This window comes from Nipponia nippon, unplaced genomic scaffold (genome assembly GCF_047370975.1).
Source record: "Nipponia nippon isolate SJK-2023a ecotype South Korea unplaced genomic scaffold, ASM4737097v1 scaffold_9, whole genome shotgun sequence".
Lineage (NCBI taxonomy): Eukaryota > Metazoa > Chordata > Aves > Pelecaniformes > Threskiornithidae > Nipponia > Nipponia nippon.
Window position 1 is genome coordinate 26602585 of NW_028262413.1, and position 19860 is coordinate 26622444.

Sequence of the window (19860 nt, forward strand, 5' to 3'; positions counted from 1 at the left end):
TGGCTGGATAGCTCACAAGAGTCGAGTGCTATTGATAAGCTAATGCTAGACAGAAGAAATCTGAGAATAATTAAGAGCTGCAATTGTTCTGTATCTCCATACTGCCTGGAAGGGCAAAAAGAATAGACAAAAAAAGACGTGTAGTCATACAGTAACTATAATTGCGTTCTCTCCCCAGGTGCTGGCGCATCAGCTCCGCTTGCAAAGCCTCCCTCGCTGCCTCTGGAACCAGAACTGGGCTCAGAAACAAGCCCCGAGGAGACCTCGGCACCAACAGAGGCAGAGGAACAGAGGAAAGAAAAGCGCAAGAGCCGGCAGGCAGCGGACTAGGATGGACTCTGATTGGGACAGGCAGGTGCAGGAGCATCTCCAGCGCTGCCTGCTGACTTGTGGGGAAAGGGACCTGCCCTCTCCCCCGACCCACAGTGGCTTCGCTCCACTGTCAGTCTAAATGCAGCTGTTTTGTTAGTGATTTTAGTACGTGGTCTCTACCTTGTCCCAAGGAGTCGTTGCAGCAATCGGAAAAGGTTTCTGCATAGCTACTGTTAATGTGGTCACAGCTTACTACAAAAGACTGGAGGATGGAGATCCATCTCTCCACAGGGTTGGCAGTCTTCAGTGTTTGGGTGTAAAAGTCCTCCAGAAGGATGCTAAGGCATCCAGTATGTTTAAAAAAGCCAGCAGTAGTGACTTAGCATCCTGGATCCCAAAGAGGGTCAAAGCCTTCCAGTGACTGAACTTGTAAGTGGCTGAAGAAGCCCTACACGGGCTGTAGTAAGGTCAGTGGTAATACACTCGGAGAGGGGGTGAAGGTAGTGCACCCCACCAGAGCAAGTGCAGAGCAGTAAGCTAGGCTCAGGACTAGCACAGCCTGGCTTACTGTGAAACAGGGGCTTGTCACGCTCTGTTTCACAAGGGCAAGACTTTGTAAGTGCTTTCCCAAGGCTGAAGAAAGGAAGCTGAAACGGGATCTGGTGGAGGATGGATGGCCAGAGCAGACCTGCTGTGCTGGGCTAGCAGCATGTGTGTTGGCCAGCCAACTGAGCTGGCTTCTTTAGGACTGTTCATCTTATCCTGTATTTCTTGAATCCAACCTATTTTTAAGCATGAGCTTCTATGTGGTAGCTAAGAAAGTTGCAAAGCTGGCCCACAGTAAGGCAAGTGCTCAGAGGCTGGCTATTCTGGAAGCAAGCTAGCTGCAGCAGCAAAAAAGTCTGCCAAATTCCTAATTGTTTGCTGAGAAACAGGGTAAATGAGCCTCAGGGAAGCTCTGCTCATGTGATTGGAGTTCTTCCTTGAGAATTTGTATTGCCCAGCATGGGGGGAAGGATTGGTTTGCAGGAAAAAACAGCAAGCCTTTTTGGAAAAGACGATATGGTCAGCTTCAATGCTAAATTTAAATTGTTTTAGTATGACAGCAGCCATGCTCTGAATAATGTAGTTATGCCCTTCTTACGGTTGCATTTTAGGAGAAATCATTCATGCTAGCTGCAAGGCAGCAAAGCAGCCTGTTGGTGAGCAGAGCAAGGAATTTTAATGCCCATGTGATACTAGAGATGCTTTGAAAGTTTCTACCCTTGAAGAGCAGAATCTGAGCCTTCCTTTTCTCTGCTGCTGTCAGTTTGTTGCCTCTGGGATTTATCCAGAGCTTGATACAGGTCCTCAAAACAACTGCTTTTGGGAACTAAAGGCGGCACCATCATACTTTACATAAAGCACCAGTAACTGAGTTAAGTATAGTTTTTCTCATCCTCCCTTCTGTACCGAGAAGTACACAAAGCTAACATTGCTGTGGGACTTCCAGTCTGAGTTTTCCACACAGAACGTGTAGCGCTTCCCCAACAAAACTGAAGCTTCAGGGTTCAGTGTATTTGCTGGTTAAGCTATCCAGCTTTTAAAAATGTATTTCCTGCTTTTAGTTCTGCACTGTTGCATTGTATCACTCCATAATTAACAAGTCCAACAGAGCAAGGTTAGTAATGGAAACTTCTCTGTAGCAACAACATAAAAGCAGCGTTGGATCAGGGCTCCGGATATATTAACATCCTTCAGTTGGGCTTTGTGGTTAGCTGCTATTATCCAGAGTGACATTAACGCATCATTAGAGCGTAACCAGGAACTAAAGTGCTATCCTACTCCCTAGAGAACACTAAAAGAGTAGGAACCCCTTTCTCCTCTGTTTTGATTGCCAAAACTGCCTGCTTATCTCAAATGTGGCTTTTTTTCCAGCTGTCCTCTACTGATGATTGGTTTTATATCTGTACAGCCTCTGGGTAGCGCTCCTGTAAGGTTTCCCTCATGCTAGGAGTTGAAGAAAACAGAGGATCTTCTGTGGAGCACTGGCAAATTTAAACAAACCAGACAAGAAGCAGTGTAAATCAGGTACAGTGCAGCGATTTTTATTCACATTAAACTTTTTACACTGAAAGTTACTGCAGTGTAACAGAGTGCCTGTGAAGAAGAGGTTAAGATTGCAGAGCAAGGGTAGGCCGCATGTGGAAACTCCTTACCTCACCCCCAAAACTTTAGTTCAAGACAGTTTTTTTCCAATAGCAGTTGATTGCTGTAATCTTTCAGTCTTATCACAAAGGCTTTCAAGCCATGGAAGCTCCGATACAAGGAACAGTGACCAGAACAGCATGATTACAGACAGGTGAGCACCAGCATTGCCGATACAGGAAGGTTTCCCCTCCATCTGCTCATGACCCTTTGTTTTGATTTTACTAGCTGCTTTCCCCGCCTTCTGCTTGTTGTAAAAAAGAAAAGTGACCGTAGACTGTAGCATTATGAAACTCCTTTGCTATATTCAGTAGGTGGGAGCAGCCCTCGCCCCAGTGCTGTTCTCAACTTACAGCCCACCGGAGCCACAAGGAACAATCAACAATCTCTCTCCTCTCACCCAGTCCCACTGCTGTAACTTACGGCCTTCTTGGCTGTTAGGATGCTTTTATAGGATAAACGTTACACGTTAGTATATAGGGTATACTACATTTGGAGGTACTGTAAAGGTATTTAAAGTAAATATATATTTTGGTGAAAAGCTTATGCAGACAATTAACCAATTCTCCTATGAAAAGAAGCAGTAGCACCTTGTAACTTTATGGATTTGAACAGAGCAGAAGGGAGCTTTGTGTATGTGTAAGGAAGCATTTTTAAATATGTAATTACAGTTGGATAATAAATAGAACTGCAGTTCCTTGTCCTGTTCCCTCTCCTCCCCCTGGGTATTGTGATGATGATTTGCATACAGTAAATGATTTGCATACAGTAAAATTCATGGTATCTTTATGGAGAGCTTTTTTTAAGCTATCTAATGATGAGGATGAGGCCAGACTGTTCTTTCAACTGAAATGAAGCAAGGAATTTTCAGCAGGACTGTACGAAATCATTTAGGGATTTTGGAAATCATGCCTTATGTTCCAAAACCTGTTTCTGGCATCAGCCATAATTCTAATCTTCTCTTTTCCCCCCATAATTGAAATTTTAAGATGGAAAAGAATAATGAGCTTAATTTCTAGGGAAGTAGAAACCATCTGCTTTAGGACTTTTTTCTTCCCCTTTCAGAAAAATGTATATCATTAACCAGGTTAAATCATACAGCTTACAAGGTGGACTGCAGCCTGACTTCCTCACAGGAAAGAAACCAGAAGACACTCAAATAGCAACGCCTGAGCAGCAAGACCTTGTTTCAGCCAAGAGTAATGGTCAATCCATCCAGCAATGTGTGTTCAACCCAGACAACTCTGGTTTTGAGGTCCCTGAGACAACTGGATGCTGATTTATGATATGGGCAGTATTAGTGTATACTTGCCGTGCTCCTGTATGCGATCTTGGCCAACTGTGGTCACTAACCGGCAATGTTGTGCAAGGTGGACCTTGGGTCCTACTCAACATCCCATTCTTGCATAAGACTTTAAAAATTTAGACTTCCCCCTTGGGAAGTGGGTTTCAGTTGGCAAAGCCTCTTCAGGGACAGACAAGCCTCAGCACTGAACGAAAAAAACCAAATTTTACTAAAATAATAAGCTCCACACATAAATGCACTACAAAAAAGCACATATCAACCGTTCATCTGCCAAGACTGTTTTATATAATAGAAAACACAGTTCTGCTACAAGGAAAGCTTTACCACTCTCTCAAATCAAACTGCACCAAAAAAATCAGTGTTTTTTCATGAAAGATAGAGGTGGGATTTGAACCCAGTTTTACCCAGGCTGCACTGACTAAGGAGCAGCTTTCCTGAGAAATTCATAGGGGAGGTTTTCAGGGTATTTTTTTTTTTTGTTTCCCCCACTTGCATTTTAATGAGATCATTCCCCCTTAGCTGCCAGCATTTGTATTCTTCAGCTGCTACGAGATCTTCTCAGCAAAGGCTGATACCAGGCTCAGTTTTCAAAGCGACAGCGAGCTGTTTGGAACAGATGCCTTTCCAAGCTTCCGGCACAGAAGGTAATGGCCATGCGTGCTATTTCCAACCTGCGTTTGTCTCCTTTGCTGAGAGAACGTCCTCCCACAAGAGTCTGGATCAGTAACTCCCTGAGAATTCAGCCTGGTTGGCACTTAGGATCCACCTGAGATACTACACAAGAAACTGTTCCATCTGTTACAGAGGAGAACTTCATCTGACATCTCTGAACAGACAGGAGAACAATCATTTCTGGCTCTAAAATCAAGTTTTACTGAAGAGTTTAATCAGACTCAGCATTGGTGGAGCAGAAAGCAGACAGGAGCAATGAGAGCAGGCCAAGGGGTATGCTATGCAAAAGAACTCGTTGCAAAGAGGTTTTCTCTGCCCCTTATCACTCAAACTTCCAAAACAAAGAGCAAAGACAACCTTTAATACTCCCATTTCTCTCTCTAGTAACCTTGTTAGTGCTTGAATGAAGAATGTGAGACAATCTTCGTTGTGGTGCCTGTTTGAGCTGGTTTTAACCAATGAGTCTACAGACATGTAATTTTTTTTTTTAAACATGAAACTACCACTTTGGTTGATCACAGATTTAAAACTTAACTGTATGCTTTTACCAAAACATTAATTGCACTAGAGAAGAACGTAATTAATATGGCTTGAAACAAACATTCACATTCAAATACTGATTTAATGCAGGACATAACAATCCAAGTAAAGCCATAAAAATGTAAATTCAGTATTTTTCCTCCATTTTTATACTGTTCTTCCAAATGTACTCAAAAACTTGATGAGTTTCCTTACACCAGAAATAGCAACGCAGCACATTGTGTGACAGAAGTATTTGACAGCACTGCTTCAGAACAGATTGCTCCAAGCACGTGTATCAGCAGCCAGTGCCAAATATCAATGCAGAGACAGTTTAGCTGCTTGCTCGTTGACAACAGCATCAGCTTTCACCTAAGCTGCAGGCTCCAAAAAAAGAGCCCAACAGCACAGAGGTGTAAGCAACTTCTAGGGTAACTGGAAAGAGTTATGTTGCCTTGTACCTTTCTCACAAAAATTGTCCCAGTATTCATTTTAACTTTTTTCTCAGGACGTGACTGGAAGGGTCACCTTGTGGCACGTAATTCCTGATAATTCAGTACATCATTACAGAATAAGAAAAAAAAAAAAATCCAACCATAACTAGCATCAGCGTTTTCACAGTTTAAAAAAATCTACTTTTTATTTCTGTTATTGTCATTGGGAGGTGGCTACAAAAAGCAACCCCTACCTTAGGCTAACTGGTCTTAAAATAAACTTGGGCAGAAGAGAACTGATGGCAAATACATAAACACTGCTGACAGTTTTCCATTAGGTTTTGAAAATGGATCTAGCGCTCTGCTGCTATCCAAGCTTTGGATTCCAGTAGCTGAGAAGTGGGGTTGGGCTTTAAAGCAACATCTAACAAGGGTCAAAGCAGTTAATGAGGTCTTTGCTAGAGGCAATGCATAACAGCTAAGGAAAAAAATTTCAGCACCATTTCTGTAAAAAGGAACTCATGAGAAAAGAGCAAACTTAACTGGATCTCACATAACAGAACAGGAGATAACCAAGAAACACAGAAGTAAAGAAAATCAAGTAATTCCTTAGCAATGCTGTGAAACTCCCCTGGCCTTTAAACTGGGAAGAGTTGGATTTGGGATTGGCTCTCCCATGGCCAAGTAGCAATTGCACATCACCACGGGCACAGCAGAGAAGGAACGTATCCTTTCAAAGTCTGCCAGCCTCCTGTGATTCACGCACCTCAAGTAAGCCACCACTTGGCCTTCAGTAAGCAACATAAACAGAAAAGATACAAAGCATTGCTCATTTTTGATCAAGGGTAAGACAAAAAAACAAAACCAATGCGGCTGCACTGGCTACAGGCACAGAGAAGTGGAAATATCAACGTGCACAAGTTTTATCATCTAGAGAGCCACTAGCTTACTGTCACAATGATGAGCTCATCTGTTGCATCTTCAGCAAACTATGTGTGAATAAACATTTCCAGTGGAAATCCTTCTGTTCGTGAGTATGAGGCTAGCTGAGGTTTGAGGCATCCATCACTGTGGATTTCAAGGTATGAGTATCACACGAGAACAAACAAGATTTGTAGAGACTGAGAGGATCAGGGGAAAGCAGAGGTCATGTCAAGCCTGGTTTTGAAGCTTTGGTATTTTTGCAATTTTTCTGTTTCTTCATGATGAAGAGAGATCTGGATTTTTATAATCCATTAGAAAAATTTGTTTAAAAGTCTCTCACCTACCAAGGATTTTTGTATTTTACAAAACAAAACAAAAAAACCCAAAAAAACCCAACACAACAAACCAACCGAACAACAAAACCCACAATCAGTAGAAATTCACTAGTTTTTTTTCCCCCTATACAGATCAAAAAACCCCCACTAGCTATTTCCATTTCTGTTGTTCAGCAAGGTCTGTTAAAGACAAAGCAGCTTTTCTTTGTTGTCGCTATTGTAGCTGTGCAGAGGTGTGAGACAGCCTACACGTGCAGCAAAAAGATTTCAAGAGACTCTGCAACCCTTATTAAGTTCGGAAGGCAGAGGGAAGCTAAGCACATCGTGTTCACAGCATGTGAAACATGAAGTGAAGACAGGCTGCTGCGTCCCGCCATTCAATTCATTTTTATTATCATATAGATTGGTTCAAAACTTAAATCAGGGATACCAACGGCATATCTGATTAACAGGTCACACTTGTTAAGAGTTATCCTTGGGAAGTGAATTTGGTGACCAGGCGAGCTCTATATGCCTGATCAAAGCAGATAGATAGAGCAGCAGTCTAGCCATCACATCCTACTGCCATTTGAGAAGTGACTCACGGTGCCAGGCATTCACACCGCACCGACAACAGGCTAAAGAAGAAATATTACCTGGTGAGAAAGAACAGGAGCAGCAGGAAGGAGGAATTAATAATAATAATGATTATTAGAGTTTAGTTTTTAGGCCCAGATGAATTCTAAGAAATAAACCTCTTTTCATACTTGTTTACAGCAGTTATTTATTCAAAGTAGTTAAAAAAAAAAAAAAAAAAAGAGAGATAATTTAGGCCTGTAACACTCCTGTTAAATCCAAGCATAACTTACCCTTGGACAAGTTCTCTGAGTGCAGTTATGTGATTTTAAACGGCCATAAGGTGATGCCAGTCCAATCAGCCGCGCATCCCTGCAAATATTTTTGGAAGAGAGAAGTGAAATACAGCAGCAGGACCGTTGCTGCTGACAGCTTGTGTGTATTTAGTTTTGTTTTGTTTCCAACTTGAGAATCCACACAGCTTGGCCCAGTGTCAGGGAAGTGGAACCTAGCGTAAGCAAAGGATTAGTTCTCCAGCTGGCAGGATGCATGTCCCTTGGTGGTCCTAGGGGTGGTGTGCCAGGCAGCTATGATCAAAGGTTGCAAAATAACCCTGCTAATGGCCTCAGACGTTTTAGGTGGCTGAAAGAAGAATTTTTTAATTTATTTTTTCTGTGGGAAGACTAAACCAGAACCCCAAGTCCCATGCTACTATTTATCAATAATAATAATAATTTAAAAAAATGTGGATAGAAATACTTCCAGTCTTAAGATCCTGCACCAAGATAAAATGCTGAGATGCAACGGAAGATCAGGATGGGATAAGCTGCAGGAAAACATAGCACTGACTGCATTTCTCCTCCAGTACAGCACAGAAAACTTTTTGCTCAGAGGGAAAGCAGAAGTTAAATATACATTGACAGACAGCATTGTGTGCTAAGTCAGTACAAGTTACAACAGCTGTCAATTTTTATCCTTACAGAGCATTCACGATGGCATTTTCCAACAGGAGAACATCACAGACAGCAATACGACAGCATTACTGAAACAGACCACTCCAGCCTAAGTGATACGGACTCTCCTCCCCTCCTTTCAGATGCAAAGACTGACCTAAAGTGACCTCCTACAAATTCTGGTACAGCACGGGCTTGCATAGACATGCTGATTGCCTTTAATTCAGTTATACTGAAAAAAATGTGTATGATATAAGCTATGCATATATGCTTGAAGTTCCTGGAAGCAGACAAAAACAAAACCATGCTGGAAAGAGACAAAAAAAATGCTGGTGCTATGTGATCCATAGTGTGTGACTATGAAGAGGAAAAAATATAAGCAAAGTATTTAACAAGGACACATGGTTCTATTTTTTTTAATTTCAAAGGCTGTCCAGAGCAAAGAAACTATCACTGACCTAGTCAAAGAAAAAAAAACAAACCCAAGCCCTAAAAAAGCCCTCCTCACTTCAGTCTTACCTGGAAAACGCTGTTGCAGGTTTTGAACTTCCAGAGGGACCTCCCCTAATAAATTAACCCTTCTGAATGGAAGGCAGGGAAACTGAAGAAAATTGCACAACCATTCTCAAACAAAAAAATTAGTCTCCAGCACTCAATAGCTTTTCTGTAAAATACCAGATATAAGCACCCACTGTTAGCAAAGAACACCAGCTGTGAGCCCCCTGGCTGGAACTCTTCGTATTTAGTGTACAGCAAACACAGGTAACGTTTTGTGGTTTACCTGGCAAGAAAAGAAAGAAAGCTGTCTCCCCAAATATAAACTCTGATTATCTTCATTTTTAGTTGCCCAAAAACTAAGCATGGGCTACTAGGGCTCAGTTGAATACCATTAGTCACAGAGACAACGGATTCCCAAAATAATCTACGCAGCCTTGAGTCAGGTTTTCTCTGTGCATTTAAGGAGTAGGTACAGTGTGCAGTAGTCACATTTTGGGACTCTGGCTCCCTCCAATGCTGGGGGCACTGAAGCCGAGAGGTAATTTCATCAGTAAAAGATTTCATCATCACACCAAGCAAGTGGAAGGTTTGCTCTTGCCACGTAGCAATGTGCTGTGAGGAGATAACGCAAGAACCTTTTATTTTTAATTTATCAGAGGCAAGACAAGGCCGAGCACTGCTGTGCTTTCCCTGGGATCCACACGCAGAAAATTCTCCTGACTGCCGTACCTTCCAGCACTAACAGACAAGACCCATTCAGAGTTACAAACAGCAAACCTAGGCCAAACAGGGATTTTGATATTCGTCTCCCTCCCCACATGCTTAAGACAAAGCAAAGCCAATTTTCACATTAAATACTAAAACATCTGCACCTAAATGTGAAGTGTTCGAGTCACTGCCAAGTGACTGGAATGTATCTGACTGTTTATACCTGGAATTATTCTTTGGCTCTTTTTCAGTTATATCCAGAAAACACACCACACCCTGATTCTGTTCCTATACCATCACTGGCTGAAATAATAACAGAAACACCGTGGTTCCTCAGACACTGTACAGTATTGGAGAAAAAGGAGGGTCTTAGTCTTCTATTGAGGATATGCTTCTGAGTATAGCAGTCCTTCAGCTGAAATCGCATCCCCAAGTCCCACGGTCCGGACAGGATCTTTACACACCAAAACGGGAGTGAAATGGAATGAGATGCCTTCTCTGTGCCAATGCACTACTGGCTCATCTGGATTTAAAGAGATTTTGGAATGTGCCTCTACCTGGGAGGTCACAAACTCCAAAGGAGCTTTAAGAAAGACTTTGCTGGTATCAATGGTTTCAGTCGCACAGGCCTGAGTTCCTGCTGCTCTAGCTCCGGCAGCCACAGCAGCAACCTGGTTGCCCCAGTAGCCATCCACTGTGACAAGGATATGATAGGCCAGGGTGTGGAAGTGGATGCGCGTGAGATCAGAGGCCTGGTCCGCTGTCTTCCCATGCTCCTTCAGGATCCAGAAGAGGATGTCGCTGACTACACCCACATCGGGAACTCCGCTCCAGGAAGCAAGGGAGGCGTGCGGACCAGAGGCAGACTGCGTGAGGAACAGCAGCTCCTGCTCGTTCAGCCCAATGGAGTTCACCAGGGGAAAGACCTGCTAACAGAAACACAGGAACAGCGGTCTTCCCTTCAGAGAGAGAATCAGACTTTGGTCTTCCCCATTCAGGGTACTGATTTTACAATGCTGTGTTACCGGCTCTGTCGCCGGTGTCCTCAGCAGAAGGGAGTGCCCAGTTTCCTGGAGAGATGCAGGCCAAAGTCACTGCGCAAGCTTCCCCAGTTCAACAAGTCTGCAAGAATTACTTAGCCAAGGAAACTTCAGGCCAAGGGTGCATGCTCATTTTGTGCAATTAATTTTCTAGACTCACACTTTGACATCAAAGAGTAACAAAACATCGGATCCACATCAATCACTCATAACACTGAGATTAGAGCTGTGTCAAGCTAAACAAGGAACCACCAGGATCTGCAGGAAAGAAATTCTGCAAAGAAATTGAGTTTTTTTAGAATTATAAACTCAGCTCAAATTCAAATCCTGTTTTTTCTAGAAATCTGGAGGCCTGCTAAATCTAAACCAAAGTTACTTGTATTTGTGGAGTTGTGAGTATTCTCCTGGGTCACTTTCCCCCCATGATTGCGAAAAATCTTTATATCCAAGAATGGAGCCCAGCTGTGTTGCATGATATTCTTACTGAATACAGTTGCCGAATAAACTCAGATCTGCAAAAAAGCCTTCGTCCTTGCTGAAAACGGTCTGATGATCAGCTGAGAGCATTGTAAGATACCTCCTAAATGAAACTTCCCAGAGAGACCTTTATAAAAGGAATACTCTGTCTGAGCTAAAGAAAACAAATCTGTCCTTTGCTAAGTCATTACAGTTCTCCTTCACTGCACAGAGGAGATTCTGGTAAGCTCAGCAGGGAAAACAGAAGCATTCAGAATGCAATAGCAGACATTAAACCCAATGTTCTCAATTTATCTTCAAATGGATAGCCCTAATTTTAAGTTTTCATTTCTATTTTCATCTACCAGTCTGTGCCTTGTGATACTGAAGAAAAGGAAACTGATAAAAAGAGCAAATCTTTTCATTTTCGTTACCTGATGCATAATGTTGCTCATGAAATCCTGATCAGTCATACTGGCCAACTCCAAGTGTATGGGAATGTCAGTAGGGATATCAGAGATGGAGGCCACGGCCTACAGGGGTACAGGAAAAGAAAAAACAAAAACAAAACCAACACCCTAAACCACATTTTCATTAAGAAACAGAAAGAACAAAGGGGGTTTGACTCAGAGATACACATCCTTTCATCTTCTTGTGTATGGATTTAAACACAATTCCAAACAAGATGTCTGACAAGCGCCAGAACGTACTGCTAAGGGGAAGAAATAAAAGCAACTTCTAGTTTTCAGAATCCCAGAGCAGGAAAACTGTATCTAACCCTAATCTGCACCCAACTCAGCACTTTTCTAATGAACTAATTCAGAATCCTCACAAATCTGAAGCAGCTGTAAAACAGCTGATCCTAGAACAGAGGAAAAAAAAAAAAAAGAAAGGCTAGTGCATTGCGTCAGGAAGGGCTCTCAGCTAAGACAGGCAATGATCTGTAAATAAAAAGAAAACTTGGTGTAGCTTCTTTGGGCTCAGATAAGAAAGCTGCCTCTTGGATTATCCAACATAGTTGCTGCTTAAAGAATGCAAGTCTTGATTATAACCTTGATCATCTTAGTATCTGGGATAGGAAAAGTGTAATTTAGCCAGTAGATAAGCTCCAGTAACTATGTCAATGTACTCCAGCCAGACAACCAGACCATACCTTTTTCCCATGGATAACCCACCGAATCTACGAAACGTTAGCGTTACAGGATTAGACTTTTGCCATTCCTACAGTTCACGTTCTTCTTTTAGCATGCAATACTGAAAAGATTTGTGGGAGATCTGAAGACAGAGCCTAATTACAAGTTCAAGCCTGGGAAACCAAAAGTTTGCCATGAAGCATTGGTTGGAATGGAAATTATGGTGGTGTTCAAGTATCTTACCTCCATAAGTCGTCTCTGCCGCATCTCCTTGCTCTGGCCTTCCATCATGTGAAGTCCTGAAAGGACCACGAGGTCTGGCTGAAATTCATCCAAGCTGGACACAAACACTTCCAGCATATTTAAGGCGCCATTTGATAGGTCATGGGAGAAGATGAAGCGGTTGGCATTGGGTGCTCTCACTTGTCCCCACTCTTCACCTAGGGTGAAACAAATAGAAGCAAGTTAACTCAGAAGAGAAGCAAATCAAACCACATATCTGGAGATTTTTTGGGGATATTCTGCTGGAATCCGAAGGCATGGCTTCACAATGTGACTGTGCCCAATTAACAGCTACTGCCAGCCACAAAAGAAGCCTTGCTCTTTTTCTCCTTCATTCTCTTCACTCATTCCCACTGCCTCATTTAGATGCTTGTCTGATCAGAAGGAAAATTCAATACTTGTTGGTTTTGCAAGCTTTATGATGTTTTAATCAGTTGTATTAGTTTAGCATGCAATCAGGTGAGTGTCACAGCCAGCTCAAGCCAAACATTTGGAGCGTGCAGGATATGCAACGAGAGGGGAGACCTTCCACTTCTGGCAACAACCACCTGTTAGCCTGACTCAAGCTGTATCACGAAGGTACACCCTGAAAAGTCTCACGGCTCTTACTGCTCCTGACTGCGTGGCTCCCAGAAATGATCTGCAGAATAGAGTTGCATCAGTGCTGAATGCATAAATGGTTTTATTCCTGGATAAGATCACAAATTAAATGGGCTCCATCTCCAGGACACTGAGCCATGAGAAAACAGGGTAATGACAGTGAGCTTAGAGAGGATACAAATTACACAAGGCACAGTCCAACTGGCCAGCCCTCTGGCAGTTCTCCCCATCTGTACACACATCTTCGCTCAGGCAGCAGGCAGTTCCTTGTGCCACTTACGATAACTGGACAGAAAGAAATGTAAGGGAATAAACAAACACCGATCACAAAGCACAGCTTCAACAGAAAGCTCTTGAGACACAAGCATTTTTGAGGCTCTCATAGGCAGAATCTCCACCTTAGAACCAGCCTGCGTACTTGTTCACTCAGCTCTCCCAGATTGTATACTGGTTACACTATGGAGAATATGACCAGCATTTGTGGAAAAGCCACTAAAACAGCATCAACAGCCATCAGTGCTGCCTCCTCTTAAGGTAAGTCTTATGGCAAAGTTCTGTCTAGGACAAAGATCCCCAGAGTTGCACCAGGAGGGCAGCTGCCACCTGACAACACGGATGGTGAGAAAAGGAGACAACATGTACTAACGTATCATCTAATGAGGATGCTTCCAGGAGCAAGAAGAATTAAGATTTACTTAGAGATTAGGGTAATTTTACAAGTGCTACTGTGTAACAGCACTTGTCAGTTATAGTAACCTTGTTTCAGCTGGAAGTCCATCAGAGTGCATGCTTTGGGTGCTGCTCCACTTGAGCTTTGCTGCTGGAAAGGTTTAATTAAGGTGGTTCTTGCCTTCCCTCCTTGCCAAATACTCCCTCTTCTGCCATACCAATGTAACTCTTTCTGAAGCTATATATTGAGACAATACCAGTGGAATGATTCAGGTTGAAAACAGCAAGAAAATACATGCAGATTTGATTTAGCCACTACATTAGGGTTACTCTGAATTTCATCTGCATGTGGTTAAATGGTACCTTTCTGTTTCCAGAGAAAATTACTGGACTACTTAGTGTTCATACAGCTTTAGAATTACATCCATCAGGTCTGCTCAGGCTATGCATCACAACAAAATAAAGTCCACTTGGTTTCTATAGGTTATAGTGTACAAGCATACAGAACCAAAGGGATGGCAAGACAACAGCACGAGTCAGTATTTACAGTGACCATATTACAAAGGAAAAAAGTTTCAAAAGACTTTTAGGTGTCTGTTCATCTACTACAGCTCCCTGAAGCACACGGAATTACCAGATTAGCCCAGTGACAGCTGCCAGTAATGATAACTTACACAGTCCTTCTGGAATTAACCGATTCAAAAAAACCAACTTTAAAACCAGGACTATCTCAGTGACGTTCAGGGTTCCCATTTAAAATCCAGCCTTTGGCAACTACCTGCTTGATACTCCAAGATAAGATGGAATTCATCTCTTTCCTGCATGGATTCAGCTGGCACAACCACATTGTCATCAAGTAGTTCATGGAGTTTAGGACCAACTGGGCCACAAAGGAGGATCTAGAAAACAAGAAAAAACAATCAAGGATCCCCTGCCATGTCGCTTGCCACCATTTCAGTGCATTTAAGCATCACCTAGACAACTGATTTAAAAAAATAATAATTCAATTTTTAGAAGTCAGCTATGCTTTTCAACTTGTAAGGCCAACCATATGTTCCACCATAACCTAAGAAATAACTGCAAGATCCCCAAAATCTACAGGGAAGTAACGTGAGCCTCATAAAAGACAAGCGAATAGCATGAAACTTTTGGAACACATACCTTCAGGTCTGGATTTGTTGCAAGCTTCTGACCAATGAGAGCAGCATTTCCTCCTACGTAAAGCTATAAAACAAATAGAGGCTGGTATGGGCGTTGCCTTGCTTTCACAGCTTTATACATGCTTAGTCCTCAGTACAGGCTAGAGATTCTACCTTTTTAGACAAGGGTCTAGCATTACAGGAGTTAATAAAGCTTACTGGGGCTGAAGGCAAAACAATTTTACAATTCTCTCTGAGATCTCAACAAGTTCAGTGTTCTCTGACTTTTTAAAATCTAAATATTCGCCTTCAGGTAACTCACAACCCTGTACAAATCAATTCATTCGTAACATAAACAGCCCCTACTTCTAGGCAACTTCTCTGTGGCAGTTCGTAACTTGTGGTTTTTTAGCAAGGCTGACAAGCAATCATTTAAAAACTGCAAAAATACTTCCTCCAGTTTGAAATCAAGGGTAAACCTGCTACCTATGCCCACATGAAGTAAGCAGAACCATGAAAGTTTCTTCAGGTAAGAAAGGCCAAGTTTTCAAGTAAGAAAACTCCAATGTGAGCTTTGAAACCAAAGAATATAGACTGTCATGAGGATCACAGGCACTCAGAGGAGATGGAAAACAGGCTATAGAAGGACACAGCTAATAATCAGGTGATTCCAGAAAGCCAATGTAGCAAACGTGGTGAGAAAGAAGTCAACACAGGAGAGTCTTGACCAACAGAAAACATTTAGAGCTTTTCCTCATTTTCAAAAGCAGCTGGCGAACTGCATAAGCATTAGGCAGTCTGTAGAAATTAGCTAACTGCCAAGCAAGGTATCAAGTTAGATTCAGAAGACCCAGTATAAATTACAGCAACAAAATTTTGCTTTTGGAAAGGGAGGCTTCAGAAAAAATATTTATTTCTTTTCACCACTCCTACAGGGAATTTAAATCCTGTGTTAAGTAGCTGAAGCTGATCAGAGTGTTTACAACTCCTAATGCTTGGATCTATTTCCTCACTTCCTGCCTCATTACAAGATGTTGGAGCCTCTTTTACAGCATCAGCCCCATCTGGCTCCCATATAACAGTATTCTTACAGAGGCATCTTGGACTGACATTTCAGTCTTGGGAAAGCAATCAAGGGATAGACCATTCAAAACCCTACTCTTTGCAGCAGGTGCAGAGTTTTGCAGAAAGTCATTAACACATTCAAGCTATGGCATAGGTTTCTTTCCTAAACAATTTGCACTCTCACTAGACAGAGAATGAAAGTCACCAACGATGCAGAAAATAAGAAACATGCTTCTAAAGCTTATCTTCAGGTGGAAGACATACCTGTGCACCAGGGTACTCAGAGGCTGTTTGTGCAATGTGATGGAAAGACTCGGCGTCGCTGAAGAAGCGCTCGGCAGCTGCCCCTTTTTCCATGAAGTAAGCGAATGCTTCTTTCAGGTCCTGTCTGGAGTTCAAGACTGCATGATTTTTTCCATCCCCAGGTTCAAGACCGAGCGCCTCTAACAACTTCACACCAGACAGAACCACGTCTACGCAGGCGTTGACGCTGGAAGAGAGAAGGAGAATACATACTGGGAAAACCACATGTACCTTAGGGCACTTGCGAGACAATACAACGAGATCACTTCCCAGCCAGTGATGTTTGCTGTTCGCAGCCCTCATGCTAAGGGGGAAAACAACGAACCAAATGAAAAAAACCACAAAGGCATATGAATTTCCTGAAATTGTCTACTAAAGCATTCTCCTCTTGATGTGCTTTTATTGTACTCCAGCACTGCAGAGGAGAGAGGGATTTCTAACATTCTGCTGAATTAAAACAAGAAAGAGTAAGCTGCGTGGTCCAAAGGTGATTGTGTATGTTGCAGTACATGTTGTACTTCATTTGCTGCCTTAGGCTTGTTCAAAAAAGAATAGGCACAATAAGAATAACATTTTAAATTTTTAATTCTTAAAATAAGAAGGTTTTTAAAAATATATTTCTGGTTTAAAACGTACATGCAATTCAGAACTGTTAAAAACAAAACAAAGTATTTAAGTCTACTAGATCAGCCTCTTGAGTTTCAACTACTGCTAACAATAACCAAAATGACCCCCCCCCCCCCCCACTGGTTCTGTTTAAAAAGAGTCAAGAGAGCAATTTTTCAGTTGGAATATTTGAAAACTGCAATTTCAAAAGGACCATCCCAAATTTCCAGAATTACCACGCCTTCTTCTCTCAAATAGAGGAAACGGGAAAAAAATCCTGTAATAGTTAGGAAGTGATAAGAACCATTTCAGCAGATCTAGACTTTATGTGAAGTCTAACCTGCAGCTCAAATCTTCCAGACCCCATTTCTTCAATGGCATCAATTTAAACACAGTCTAATTCAGACTAGAGAATAGGAAAGTTTCTGGGCTGGAACCAGGCTCCCAGGAAGAAAGTTTATGAACACTTGCCCTTGTTTCTACTCCTCGGTTTCAGAGAGACACCAAATATTTACTGAGATTATACCAGCAATTACTAAAGCATCTTCTGAAACTGCTGTCAAGTGCAATTTCTGTTCCTCTGCCCCACGCTTCCCTGACAGGGATCCAAACAACCTATAAAACTTTTGCAGGATCTCTAACTTACTCTGTGTCTATCCACATGACACTCCAAATGCCAATGCCTGCTTACACGTCAGCGTGAAAGGCACAGCCATTTAGTATTCCTCCTTGTCAGTGACCTTTCACACATGATTTGGGCCGCAACACATGAAGGCTGTATCATACAAAATAAAGCACATCATTAAAAACCCTGAGGCTTTTCAGTACACAAGGTAACCAGCTCAGAAATCCTGTGTTGTGCATCATCTCATACACTAAGGAGAGAAAAATCCCCTCGCACAGCAGAGAAAAGAAAACCAAAGAAACAATAAGCTCAAGCAGCATTTTAGCCCCAAACTCACTGTGGCAAAAGGTCAGCAATTTTATATTTTAATGAATCATTAAAGATGCAAGGGGACATAAACCAAGTCACAGTTCTTTCAAGTGAGACACCTCTAATCATCTTCCAACTGTCTTTCTTCTCCCTCCCTGCCATTCCTCGGCTAACACACTTCGTGCTTTTAATAACTCCTTTAACAGCAGGGATATGCTACTAATGAACTGTTTTGGCTGTTGAACTTGGAGGCCCTGTGTGCTTGGTGTGTGTGTATATATTATATATGTTTAGTTGCTTTAAAGCAAAGCAGAAAGCAAGGAATAAACCTAAGATGGCTGGCTCTTTTCCAGTGAAGGTGTGGCAAAAGAGAGGACTAAATGAGGCACTGGAAAAGCTGTTTTGTCATGTATTCATGGGAGAAAGTCTGCATCAACCACGACGCAAGAGCAAGACAGACTCCAACTAACACTGTATCAGATACACAACCATTGAGGTGGAGTAACTTCCTCAAACACTTGAAGGCCAAATCTTCCAGTCAAGTCAAGTTACCCTGTCACGTCCTTATATTTAAAAGGAAGTGAGTCAAGTGCTACATATAATGGCAAGACTAATGGTCAGACTTAAAACCAGCATTTAAGATCAATGTGATACTCCTGAACTTTCCTCTCGCCCTCTTTCCAGTTTAAAAAGAGAAAGGGTGTTGGATTTCCCTGTGCGCGCACAGGCGTCTTCAACGTCTCTTGCTTTCTCCTCTCCTTTCCCTCCCTCATCTCTCTCCTGTGCATCTCTGCCTTGACTTGGTTAGTTCTCCCCTATCGTGAAGGCTTCGCACACTTCCCCACTTCATAAACTCATCTCTTGTACCTATTTATTTTCCAGACCGGGTGCCCCAATTGCAACCTTCCTGGAGGTGGGCCAGCAGCTCCAAGCCCCTCAGACATTCTCTGTATATAAATTTGTTTTACAGGCAAGCCAGCCAGGGATAAGGTCTCCAGAGACAGGCTTCCCAACCAGGTCTGAACCACACAGCATGCTTAAATCACCAACACATGAGTTTTCTGGACCATTAATCCCCTCAGCTGAGGTCCACCTCTGGTTAAGCACCAGCGGGCAGGTGCCACGCTTGCCGGTGGCTCTCTTGGGGAAATGCCCTTGCCTGGACAACTACAGGCCTGGAAGATTAACAGAGAGGTTTAACATACAGGCCGGAGCTCCAGCGAGCGCCCAGCCGTGTTGGCGTCGGGTCTTACAGCAGCGCAGCCCCTCGCGCCCCGGACGAGCCTCTCCTCCTGCCCGTCCGGAGCAGGGGAGCGGAGGCCTCTCCCGGGTCTCCGCTGGGCAGCGCGACCCCAGCCCCCAGCGACTCACGAAGCAGCTTTGAGCCTCCCAGTAATTCAGGGAGGCCGCGCCGGCGCCGATGGCCGCAGGCGAAGATCTCCACCCGGCAGGCGAGGCCCTGATGTGCGTGTACACACACGCACGCACGCACACACACACGCAGCTATACGGACATACAGCCCGGCCCAGGGGCAGGGGCGCCCCCCGCGCCCCCCACCCCCCACCCCGCCGCCAGGGGCGCTCTTTCCCCGCCCCGCCGCGCGCTGCCGGCACCTACCCGACGGCGACGCGCGCCCATCCCCGGGCCGGGCGGACGATGGCCGCCTGCCAGGCCGCCACCATCCGGCCCTCCAGGGAGCGGGCGCGGCGCAGCCCGCCCAGCAGCGAGGCGGAGAGGTGCCGCAGCGCCGAGTGGGGCAGCTCGGGGCCCAGGAGGCAGAGGTAGCCCAGCGCCAGGGCCAGCAGGCCCACGCACACCGACCTCTGCCACATCGCGCCGCGGCCGCTCCTCCCCCGCCACGCCCGAGGAGGGACGCCAGCGGCGGGGGCTCCTTACGCCGCCTCCGTAGCGCCCCGCCCCCGCCGGGCGCCAGCTGTCGTAAAGCCGCTTCGAGAATCGAGGCGGGCCCTACGCGAATGGCGCGGCCTCGCCCGCAGCGCAATCTGCGTAGCTGCGGGAGGTGCGGCTGAGTCGCCTGCGTAACTTAGCTACGGGAATAAGGCGGGAGGCGGGGGCTGCGGTAGCGCGGCGGCGCCTCGTGAGAGGAAATGGCGGGAGGCGGGGGAGCGGCTCCTTCCCGGGCATCGCCGTGCCTCAGGGCCGGCTGGGGACAGCCGGGCCCGGGAGAGCCTGGCCCCGGGCCCTCGGGCAGCGGGGAGCCGGTGCTCG

General features: G+C 44.1%; 2 protein-coding genes across 8 annotated transcripts in view; one reads left to right on the forward strand and one right to left on the reverse strand.

The window, feature by feature from the left end:
* Positions 1-8354, forward strand: part of BBS4 (Bardet-Biedl syndrome 4) — a 50214-nt gene extending 41860 nt beyond the window's left edge. For 4 of the 5 annotated variants that reach the window (XM_087743931.1, XM_087743932.1, XM_087743933.1 and 1 more), the window contains one exon: positions 179-3207. In XM_087743931.1, coding sequence (XP_087600057.1) covers positions 179-330 — 152 coding nt within the window. In that variant the 3' untranslated portion in view covers positions 331-3207. Of the gene's footprint in view, positions 1-178; positions 3208-8226 lie in introns of those variants that run through there. The other variant, XR_015701326.1, reaches the window with a different exon arrangement.
* Positions 8355-9275: 921 nt separating this feature from the next.
* On the reverse strand, positions 9276-19555 carry ADPGK (ADP dependent glucokinase). 3 transcript variants are annotated; one of them, XM_087743937.1, is made up of 8 exons: positions 19249-19385; positions 17343-17471; positions 16052-16277; positions 14745-14807; positions 14362-14482; positions 12276-12472; positions 11334-11432; positions 9276-10332 (listed from the first exon to the last, which is right to left on the reverse strand). In XM_087743937.1, exons 2-8 carry the CDS (start codon positions 17357-17359, stop codon positions 9781-9783), a joined length of 1275 nt encoding a protein of 424 aa, XP_087600063.1. In that variant the 5' UTR covers positions 17360-17471; positions 19249-19385; the 3' UTR covers positions 9276-9780. The 3 variants fall into 3 exon arrangements, with proteins under 3 accessions (XP_087600063.1, XP_087600062.1, XP_087600061.1); XM_087743936.1 differs by lacking the exon at positions 17343-17471 and having other exon boundaries at positions 9276-10329; positions 19249-19555; XM_087743935.1 differs by lacking the exon at positions 17343-17471 and having other exon boundaries at positions 19249-19554.
* Positions 19556-19860: the final 305 nt, after the last annotated feature.

Excerpts from the sequence above, each read along its gene's own strand:
- ADPGK (XM_087743935.1), bottom strand. The coding sequence starts at position 19,463 with ATGTGGCAGAGGTCGGTGTGCGTGGGCCTGCTGGCCCTGGCGCTGGGC. Across the intron at positions 16,278-19,248 it reads TGGGCGCGCGTCGCCGTCGG|CGTCAACGCCTGCGTAGACG; the intron begins GTAGGTGCCGGC and ends TCTCTCTTCCAG. Across the intron at positions 14,483-14,744 it reads CAACAAATCCAGACCTGAAG|ATCCTCCTTTGTGGCCCAGT; the intron begins GTATGTGTTCCA and ends CTTGTTTTCTAG.